Raw genomic sequence first — 11,222 nt, 5'->3', positions numbered from 1 at the left:
TCTTGCCCCTTTCTGTCAAGACAGTCTGATCCCATAAATCAACACAGTCCAGGATTTTAGTGACTGGCATTTCTACCTCCCCTCCATTTTATCCACTGAAGTTCTACCATCTGCAATGGTGACAGACCACTGTTCAGGACACTCTGAAAAGGTGAAAGGGCTGCTCACGTCTTTCCTATTCATAGACCTAGGGAGACTGAGGATGAGATTTGCATGACCACTCTAGGAAAAAGCCTCATTTTCACCCATCACAGAAGTCATTCCACTGATGGGAAGTTCCTTCCTCCAGAAGGCCTGCCTAGGGCTGAGGGACATGGAAGAGGCACGTGCCAATAGCCAAGAAAGGACAGGAAACAGTGCCAGAAATCTATGGCCCCAGAGTACACAGCACCCACTAAAAATAATGAGTGACGTGGGAGAAAAGGTCACTGACTTTGTGAAACAGACCTGTCCCCACCCCAGCATCTTCAGTGCCCCATATGCTGGAGAACCCGAAGCCAGGCTGGAGCCATGAGGCCTTGCGAGGTGCACGTGCTGAGGCAGGTAAAGAAGCAACACACCTGGCAGAGTTTGTAAAATGTTTATTCCTCTGATAAAAGTTGTCCACATAATATACGGGTCTTCAATTTTTATTTTTGCATGGCTCTTCACTCTGAATTACTGGCTCACAATCCAAGCCAGTTCTGTGTTTTGCTCTTCAAAATTGTATTATTGTTTTAAGGAGAAAGTTTTCACTGACCAGGAAATTACATAATGCAAATGAAATAAAAAATGGCCTACTGTGGGTACCCCAGGTTACAGAGCAGCTCTCGGCGGGCAAGCAGTTCTCTCGCCTCTTGCAGCAAAGGGAATCACAAGGCCATCGGCACCTGCACCCCCCACCCCCCACCACCAGATAAAGGCCAAGCTTCTCACTATTCATCCATGCTGCTCAGGCCCCAGACAATTCAATAGAAGGCTAAAATCCAGTCAATCGCCTCACTTCCTCTTCTTTGTAGAATATAATTTTTCCTCAAGCGGAACTGGAACAATGCCTTCACACTCTTTTACTTCCTGGGTCAGAGGGTGTTTAACAACATTTGGTCTGATCACATCGACATCTCGAGACAAATGCTCCATTACACTGTCAACAACTGTTGTTGGTGCATAAAAATCCACCAAGAAATACCTGCAATAAAATAGAAATTGGTGAATTCCTGCATTCTGAAGTGTTCTACAATTCTGATCAATATTTTCATTTTACTCTTCCCAGATATACACCAACTACTCATAAACACAAGACCCCTTCATTAAAACAGAAATTCAGCTTACGAGCATGCAGTATACACCCAACCTGCCTGGCTCTCCCCATTATACTCCTGTGAAAATGTGAATGTAAACTAACTTTATGGCAGCAAAAAGGCATTATGACATACTGTGGGAAATACAAGAAAATATGGTAAAATTCTGGGGCAAGAACAGAATTTTCTAGCCCATTAATAAGACTGGATTTTTTTAGACCATCAGTTGCTATTCTTTGTAAAAGCATCCACAAGATAGTCTTCTAATTTTCCCAAGGATTTTGGGTGATTTAATGCACCTAAGAGATACAGTAAGGACCACCAGTTAACTACACAAACAAGGAAAAAGAAGACTACATTGTATATACAAGAGATGACAAGAAACAAAAAGAAAATGCCTTGAACTTTGGGGTAAGAAAAAGAAAGCACATGCATCTCAGGGTGGGCCGACGCTCACGGGCCCTGCAGAAAGCTGTAGTTTAAGGACCCACGGCCCCCTTGCTCCCTCGGGCCTGCTGGAGGAAGTCACAAAGGACAAAGCACCCTCTCCTCTGCGCAACCCTCTTCATGGTTCTAAACACTGGAGCCTCCCTTGTACTCTTTGAGGTGGACCACAGTGCACTTAAAGAGCCATGTCGGCACAGGAGTTGGGAATTTGGTGACGTTCTAGCTGGCAGTTTTTCAACATCACCTACTTTGTTCTAGCCACACCTTTTCTCCAGGCCTTGGCCCTCACGGCTCCCGCAGGTAGAAATGTTCTTTGTCCAAGTTCCATGCGCCTCATCCCTCACTTCCACGCGGCTCTGTCCAAATGTCGCCTGCTCAGAGGCCATCTCTGACTTCCCTAAAGTGGCATACCCGCCCCAGCCACCAAGCCTCACGATGCTGTCTCCCTTGCTCAGTGCTTTCCCAGAGCACTCAGTCACCCTGGCACAGTATGTATTTGTTTACTGGGTGCTCCACTCCACTAAAACTAACTGATATAGAGAGAAGGTCTTTGTTGTCCCCAGCACCCTGAATAGCCTGACATCAGCAGGTCCAGGGAAACTCTTCCACAGTGGTGGTGCTAGCATGAACTGTACAATTCTCACAGAAAGCACTAAAAACCACATTGAAAATGAACATGTTCTGCAAGGAAGAAAGTCACAAGAAAAAGGACGGCATTCTATGTAATTTAATACAAAGAAAGTTCAAAATTTGCAAGCAAATTTCTGGGGACTGAACTCAGGGGTACTCTATCATTGAGACACATACCCAGCCCTTTTTATTTTGAGATAGGGCCCCACTAAATTGCTGAGGCTGGCCTCAAACAATCCTCCTCCCTCAGCCTCCTAAATTGCTGAGATTACAAGCACATACCCACTGCACCCAGCTTAAATTTTGAGTGACTGTTCTTCTTAGCTAGCACTACTGGGAAAATTATTCAAGTAAACAAACAAGAGATGGGAAAACATGTGCCAAGCAAAAAAACTAATCAAAATAGTTATAGTGGTTAAAGTGGTTATAGCAGTATCAGATGAAGTGGCCTCTGAAGCCAAGAAAATATCAGGGATAAAAGGAGAGAATTCATTCATGGTGGATTCATCAAGAAGATAGCAACCCCAAATGCACCAAATACCAGAGCTTCAGCATGCAGAAGGCAAGAATTCACAGTACTGAGTGGAGAAACAAATTCACAATCAACTGGAGACTCTTCACATTCTTCTCCCAGAAATTGAGAGAACCAGTGTGCAGGATATCAGCAAAGATAACAAAAAGTGAGCACCAACCAACTGGAAGTTAATGACATTTACAGAACCTGTCACTCGGCCAAAATAGGACACAGATCGTGTACCAAGGTCAAAGATATTCTCAGATATAAAATAAATGTCAGTGAAGCTGGGGAGCCAAGGAGCAATCATGACAGTTAGCACCATGGAACCATGGTCAGCCACTAGAGCAAGGGGACCATGGCGGTCATACTGTGACAGGGAGATATATCCATAAAACCAATTCTCCAGGTCAATAACATCCATCCCATTACAACAGGGAATAGTTCACCCTGTTATCAACTGCTTATGAGTGATGAACTTAACACATCTATTGTCTTTTATGTTGGCAACCCAATTGAACTCTCTTGTTGTCAACTTACTGTTAACACTCTGAACTCTGAAAGATGGAGAGAGAGTAGTTAGTTTGATGGACTTAGAAGTTTTGAAATCAGCTGAAACAGGTGGATTGAAGGTTGGCCATATAGTGCCCTGTAATGAAGGACGTGGGCAGCAGCAAGTAGTTCTTTCCCCACCTCAAACCAGCAAGCCCCAGGAATAGAATGGGAGCTCAGGGGTGGGTTCCACATCATCTATGGGTTATGGTGCCTCAAAGACATCTGGAAAACCTGGAGGAACCAGCCTATCACATCCTTGGCGGGGGGCGGGGGGGGGCATAGTCCAAAGTGGTACCCATTGCCAGCCCACCTCTTACCAGTCCAAGTGGACTATTTATGCTCATGTTAGCAACAAAAGTCAAATCTGTACCTGGAGCAATTCGAGGAGAAGTAAACTTTTCTCTACAGAACTAGCTGTTAAAAGTGGTAAAATCAAAGCTACTACTTTCAGTTGGCAAGTAGACAAGTTCTTTCTCCTTACTGAAGTTAAGAAGATGTATTATTTCTCAAAATGCACCTTGAAGATCGCTAACAAATAATTTTCTGCTGTTAAAAATGACTATGAGATGACTTTCAATGAGACTTGTGTCATGCCCTGTGAAGATGATGATCATCTACCTACAGTTCAGTTTGATTTCACTGACATCGGTGACTTAGAGAACAAGTCTAAAGTCACACTTGTAGACATAATCGGGATCTGCAAGAGCTATATAGATGCTTCTAAAATCACAATAAAATTTAACAACAGAGAAGTTTCTAAAAGAAATATCTATTTAATGGACATGTCAAGGAAAGTGGTGACTGCTACTCTATGGAGAGAAGATGCTGACAAGTTTGATGGTTCTAGACATCCTGTGATGGCCATTAAAGGAGCCAGAGTTTTCCATTTTGGAGGACAGAACATTTTCGTACTATGTGAATTCAAGCACTGTCATTTTGAACCCTGACATCTCAGAGGCCTATAAGCTTTGTGGATGGTTGGACTCAGAAGAACAAGCCTTAGATGTTTCCTCTCTAATCTAAAGAGTGGAGAAGGAGGAGAAGACAACACCAACTGGAAAACCTTATATGAGGTTAAATCGGAGAACTTGGGCCATGGTGACAAGGCCGACTATTTAGCTCTGTGGCAACAGTGGTGTCTTTGCAAAGAGAACTGTATGTACCAGGCTTGCCCAACTCAGGGCTGCAATAAGCGATTGACCAACAGAATGGATTATACCACGGTGAAAAGTGCGACAGTGAATTTGCCAATTTTAAATACAGCATGATTTTGTCGGCAAATATTGTAGATATCCAAGAAAATCAGCGGGTGACTTGTTTCTAGGAGTCTGCCAAAGCTATCCTCGGACGAAATACTGTTTATCTTGGGGAATTAAAAGAGAAGAATGAGCAGGCATTTGAAGAAGTTTCCCAGAATGCCAACTTTCGATCCTTTACATTTAGAATCGGGGTCAAACTGGTGACCTACAATGATGAGTCTCAAATTAAGGCCACCATGATGGATGTGAAACCTGTGGACCACAGAGACTACAGCAAAAGACTGATGATGAACCCCAGGAGAAATGCAGTGGTGTAGGAGAGCAGTGTGAGTGGGCACAAGTTTGAAAGCAGCAAAAATGGAGTCAGTCTCTTCCCACCTCCACATGACAGTCAGAGTGTAGAGCACCTCTGTGGTGGAGTGGAAGTTTCCCCTGTATGCACCTGTTGGGACTCAGGCAGAGCACAAAGTGCTCAGAGGGCTATGGTGCAAATTGTCAGACCCAGGCATCAGTGGCAGGTATCACAGCCAGTCCCTCGGACTTTTATTAAAATTTCATTATCTTCAAGCAGTAATTATGTCACAATTGACTCTAACTCTACAAACAGTGAGATAAATTATGTCACTCAAAAAATAAAAAAATAAGTGTCAATAAATCTAAAGGAACTCAAATAATAAGAAAGATCTTCTAAATATTGAATACTAAATGCACATTTAAATGAAGAATGGATTAAAAGAAATCAAAAGGAAAATTACAAAGTACTTTAAAATAAATGAAACTATAACATCTTGAAAATTTGGGGATGCCAGAAAAATAGTACATAGTGAAAAATTGAGCCCTAAAAACACTGATATAAGTAAAAAGCAAGTCCTCAAATCAATGATGTCAGTTACTACCTCCAGAAACTTGAAAAAAGAGCAAATTAAATTCAATAATAGGGAAGAAGATAAGATGGATGGATTGGAGCAGAAATCTCTAAAAAGGAAAAACAATAATAATGAAACTAGTTCAGTGAGATCAGTAAAATTGATATGTCTCTAGTCAGATCAATAAAAAAGAGGTAAGATAAATTATCACTATTAAGAAAGAAAAAAGTGAAATGAAACAGCCTTTTAAAGTACTAAAAGGATAGTTGGGGATATTATGAACTGTTTTGAGGCCTGCATTATCTTATACCAAAACCAAAGACATCACAGAAAAAGAAGAGATTGATTTCTCATATGCACAGATGAAAAAAATTCTAGATAAAATTTCAGCAAAATGATTACTATAATATATAAAAAGGACAACCTATCATGACCAATCAGGGCACATATCAAAAATATAATATTGGCTTAACATGTGAAAAAAATACATCAACCAATGTAATTAATAATATTAAACTAACAAAACATTTTAAAACCCCACAATCATTTCAATACAGGTGAATAAAAGCATTAACCAAAATCCCCTACTCATTCCTGATAAAATTCTCAGGAAACCAGAGAGAATTAGAAAACTTCCTCAATCCTACAAAGGACATCTTTAAAAATCCTACAAATAATATTTACCAACTGATAAAATTCAGCTTTCCCCCAACATTGGAAACAAACAAGAATGTCCTCTATAGTATCACTTTTATTCAACAATGCACTGAAAATGCTTGCTAGTGTAAAAAGGCCAGAAAATCAAATAAAAAGGGGATAGACTGTAGCTCAGTGGTACAGCACTTGCCTAGCATGCACAAAGCCCTGCGTTCAATCCCAAATACTGTGGGGGCGGGGAGGGGAGAAGAAATAAAAAGCTTCCAGATTGTTAAAGAAGGAAATATAACTGTCTTTATTTGCATATGACATGACTATTGAGAAGACCTAAAGACATTATTAAAAAGATTGGAACCACTGAGTTTAGCAAAGCTGTGCAATACAAAATTAATAGACCAAAAAATGACCTTAGTTTACTATATTAACAACAAATAATCAGACATTGGAAATAAATGTGAATACCAGTAGAGAAATATATAATTTTCAAGCAGACTTTTCAAAATCCTTATACAAAAACTGAACTTTGTTCCATTCTTGTATCATATAAGAAAATGAGCTTCAAAATGGAACACAAATTTAAATGTGAAACATCAGGCCATAAAACTTCTGGAAGAAAACATAGAAAAGTCTTTGGGACCCCGGGTGAAGCCAAGTGTCCTCAGATACAACACCAATGCAAATTAAGACTTTGTTTAATATTAAAATGACTATGATCAAAAAATTTAAAAATTGTGGATAAAATACTGTTACCCAGAATACAATCTTGAAAACACATTTCATGAGATACATAACGACAAAAACAGCACATGAAAAGATACTTAAAACCATTAATCATTGATAAAATACAAATTAAAGCCACAAAGTGATTTCTGCCAAAATAGCTAAATTTAAAAAGACTGACCATAACAAGTGTTGGTAAGGACTGAGAGAAACTGGAACTCTCATATACTAGTAGTGGGACTGTCAATGCTCTAACCAATTTGAGAAAACATTTGACATTTTCTTGAATAGTTAAAAAATACATACCTGCTATTATGATCAAGCCTTTTATTTCTAGATTTACCCAAGATAATTTAAGAGCACAGGTCCATACAATATCTGTGCCTTGCTGTCTGGAGCAAACCAGACTGGAAGCAACATGCATATCAGTCAAATGATAAGCATATGGTGGTAAGCAACTCAGCAACAACAAGGAGTTAGACTCTTGATACACACTATTGACACGTCTTAAAACAATTATTTCAAATGAAGAAACTGGAGTAAAAAGAGTACATACTGCCTGATTGCATCTAAGATTCCAGAAAATAAAAACAAATCTGAAATAAAAGAGAGCAATTAGGTTGCTTGGGGTGGAGGACAAGAGAGAAGGGATCACAAGGGCAGGAGAAGACAAGATGACGAAAGTTTATTATCTTGATTGCGGTGATTTCATGGGTGTGTGTGTATATCAAAACTTATTAAATTGTATACTTTAAATATGTGCAGTTTTATTGTATATCTATTAAATTACCTCTATAACGTCATTGATTTAAAAACAGTACTTAGGAAGCTGAATGTGCAGGACTTGGTAAATGACCTGATAATGGGGCAGGAAAGACAAGGGAGCAGTTACAACCAATGAAGCCTCCTAGATTCCTTGAAAATTGAAGCAGAAATGGTGAACTTTTCCATCATTTTGTGAGCTTCTTGAGATAAGTGACTTGCACTCATATTTGCTTACTCTGGAAACTACGCACCAACCTGGTCAGGGCTTAATTCTACTTGCTTATTTCTATCCCCATACGGCAGACAATAGGGTTGCAATCACCCAACTAATGAACTACTCATTTGTTCCACATTTAATTATTGATTGCTTGCCTTGAACAAGGCTCTGGAGTAGAGCCTGAAAAATAAGTGTGAACAATCTCAAATTACCTGCTCTATGCCAGCACCAGTCTTTTCCTCACTTTCCTTGCCCACCACTAATTCTATTTTGGCCACCTGGTGGCAGGAGGAGAGCTTCCTCAGCACTTCTTTCTTCCCATTTATTCATTTGTTCTTTTCTCACTATTCATCAAAATGTCCTTCCAAGCTACCATGCAGGAGTTGTGACCTTACTCTGTCTGCTAGCATTCCCACGACAGCAGGTAGTTTTCCTTTGAACATATATGTACTCTCTGCGCACCTCCCTGCTTCTTTCTTTGCCTTTAGTTTCTTACTTCATTCCACTTGGACACCTGTGCGGGCAGCTTAAGGGCAGTGTGTCAGATAACATGGGAGGAAGGTGTTCAGCAAGGGCCTGGGCTGCTCTGAGCCACCAACTGACAGTCATCACCACTGCCAGCCCTGCTTAGCAAGTCCACAGCCATCTCCTGCTCCCCCAAGTAAAGGCTGCCCTTCAACTTCCTCAAATACTGTCTGGGGTTATCTCAGTTTTACTTATAATATCATTAATGGCAAGAACGGTTTTCTTCCATTTTCTATTCAATTGCATTGCAGGTCTAAGGCACTTTTGTGGGCTATCTTAGAAGTTAGCCCACATGTTCTAAGAGAAAGTATGTTTACAGCTGCCACTAAGAGAAAGTGTATTTACATCCTCTGTCGATCAATCCTCAGTCTTCCTAAACCATGTTCTTCAGAGACCAGCACTCACCAGATCCTAAGAAACACAACCAGAGCTTCTGAATATCATTTTGTGACATGGGCAAAAAGAATAGAAGCCAGATAGATCACAAACCTCATATTTCAGAACTTAAAAAGAAAAGAAGCGCCTTACATAATAACAGCACTCTCTAATTTTCAAAGTGCTTTCATATCTTTTAAACAGCTTCTGAGGAGGATGAAGAGCAGCAGAAACCCCACTCCACGGGAGAAATTAGGAAAGTGGAAGAAGAGAAAGTGGAGCTGAGTGCTGGTGTGGTTCCAGCAGTGCTCTCCCAGCCACGAAGACTCCTGGAACTTTCTAGTGTGTGGTTTCCCTACACTCTGCCCACACCGAGTCTTAGAATCTAACATCACTAAAAGAGACTCCAGAAAGGTTCCCTCATTAGCCTGAGCTCACTCAGCTACTAAGTGGCCATAGCCAGGACTCAAACAGAGCAGGTCGTTCAGCTCTAGGACACAAGAAGCCACTGACTGCTTGGTAATGAAATGAGTTACAAAGTCATAGACTAACTGCTAGAAAGGACAATGCAGCCCAACCCTTCACAGGAGAATACCAAAGCCAGAAAGGGAAGTGATCTGCCCCAGGTCACAAAGATTTAAGAGGCAAGATCCAGACTCCAGACCCCAGACCACACAGCTCCTCCCTCTATCTGTAAAACCAAGTCCTAGAAAAAGGTCTGGAAATTCTAGGACTGGGCTGTGGAATGGCTTCTGGAAGCTCCCTATTGCCACCAAAAGTCCACTCTTCTTTACTCTCTCAATTCCTTCATGACACTCCTTCAACAACCAAACCCTAAGTGCTGGCCAAAATGCAAATGGTTTGCACCCACAACCACAACTTGTGACTGTCATTTCACGCTTATCTCCCTGCTGATCTGTGCCTGCGGCTGTTGAGGGCAAAGACTGCTTCCACTCCCGTGGCTCCTTCCTTATTACACCATGAAAATTTCCATGAAAAGGAAACGTGGCCAAAAAGAAAAAGGGGAAAGTGGCTCAGAGATGGGCAGACCTTACTGTGTTCACTCCTTGCTGAAAGGTGAGCTCCTTACCTCCCCACCATAAGGTTACCAAGCAGAAGTTCAGGACACACACAACCTGTCTCCCCGAGTGGCCCAAGAACAGGTAAATGGTTCATCATGTCCCTCCCATATATGAAGGATCAATTATTTGTTACTTCCAGTAAAGATTCCTCCTCCAACCTGATTACTGTCAGAGCAAACCGGATTATTGAGTACCCTACAGGAAAACCTCAGGAGTCTGAAACGATGAGGGGGGACATTCTCCTGGAACACACAGTCTAGCTGCAGAGAGAAGATGCAAGGGCTGCTGTGCCAGCAGAAACCCAGGATTCCATGACTTCAACAAGATTCCCATTCCTGCTGGAGACTGTGGCAATGCCATGACAATCACAGACACCCAACTGTGGGCTGCTGGGCTTAGCTAACAACAGATGACTCAAAGAATGAGAATGAGGCTTTTTGCAGATATGAGAATAAACACCCAGGAGAGCCTTGTAACCCACTTGGAGTTGTGGATCCAGACAGTTCCTGAGGCCTGAAGGGGGCTACCATTCACATGACAGCTCAAGTCCCAAAGGTTAGGTGGAAAAAAAATGACCTTGGAACTACCTTGATGTCCACTCCCTACATCCTGATGGGGTATCACACAGGAGCTGAGTTCAAGGGCAGGATGCAGAAAAGCACTCAGAGTCTCCCAAGGAATCTGGGAGCCCTTGGCTCCACCTTCACCCTGCCTGAGAGAGGAAAGGAACCGGAAGATTACAGAATCACCATGAGATTACCAATGCTTGCTTCCTGCCCTCACCAATGTAGGCAGAATCAGAACACAAGACCTGAAATCCTACACGTGGACTCTCTTATTTCCATCTATATCCTCACTATAAACTTCTCACTACAGTAGAATAATTTAGAGTTATGATACTGCAACTACCCAAAAGCGGACATTGCAATGAGGAAAAAATAATAAAATACTGCAAAGAGCTAGCTTTCCATTTTCTATTTTCCATTTTATTCTACTCAGTGATTGAACCAATAAGTAGACAATCATTTTGGAAAAACAATCTAAAATCTAATTCCCAGCACCTTCAGCCATGTGCTGTATGGTGTAAGGGAAATGGTTCTGCATGCATACAAGGTAGCCTAAGCACTACCACTGTCTAAAACATATAACGCCTCACAATATTTGCTTTAAAGTATGTCTCCCCAAGTGTGGTTCTATTATAGAATCTGTTCATCTATGAGGCTGGTATCAGCTTTCCTAAGCACATCTCTTCCCTACAGAAAAGCCTGAACTTGTAAGCACACCAACTTTGCAGAAGTGGAAGAGAAGAGGGGCCAAAACAGGTTCAGTA

At 41.4% G+C, this 11,222-nt stretch overlaps 1 protein-coding gene and 1 pseudogene across 2 annotated transcripts in view; one reads left to right on the top strand and one right to left on the bottom strand.

Moving 5' to 3' along the window:
* Nucleotides 1–566: 566 nt before the first annotated feature.
* MRPS6 (mitochondrial ribosomal protein S6) overlaps nucleotides 567–11,222 on the bottom strand; it is a 65,935-nt gene continuing 55,279 nt past the window's right edge. The window contains exon 3 of the mRNA XM_081300878.1: nucleotides 567–1,168. Within this exon, the coding sequence (XP_081157004.1) occupies nucleotides 979–1,168 (190 nt within the window). The 3' untranslated portion in view covers nucleotides 567–978. The remainder of the gene's footprint in view (nucleotides 1,169–11,222) is intronic.
* Nucleotides 1,621–5,355, top strand: LOC308653506 (replication protein A 70 kDa DNA-binding subunit-like; annotated as a pseudogene). The gene has a single exon. The product of its transcript is annotated as a replication protein A 70 kDa DNA-binding subunit-like (transcript).

This window comes from Spermophilus citellus (assembly GCF_964194105.1).
Source record: "Spermophilus citellus genome assembly, chromosome: 7".
Taxonomy (NCBI): Eukaryota; Metazoa; Chordata; class Mammalia; order Rodentia; family Sciuridae; genus Spermophilus; species Spermophilus citellus.
The sequence above is the reverse complement of the archived record's forward strand: the minus strand, read 5'-3'. Positions and strand labels throughout refer to the sequence as shown.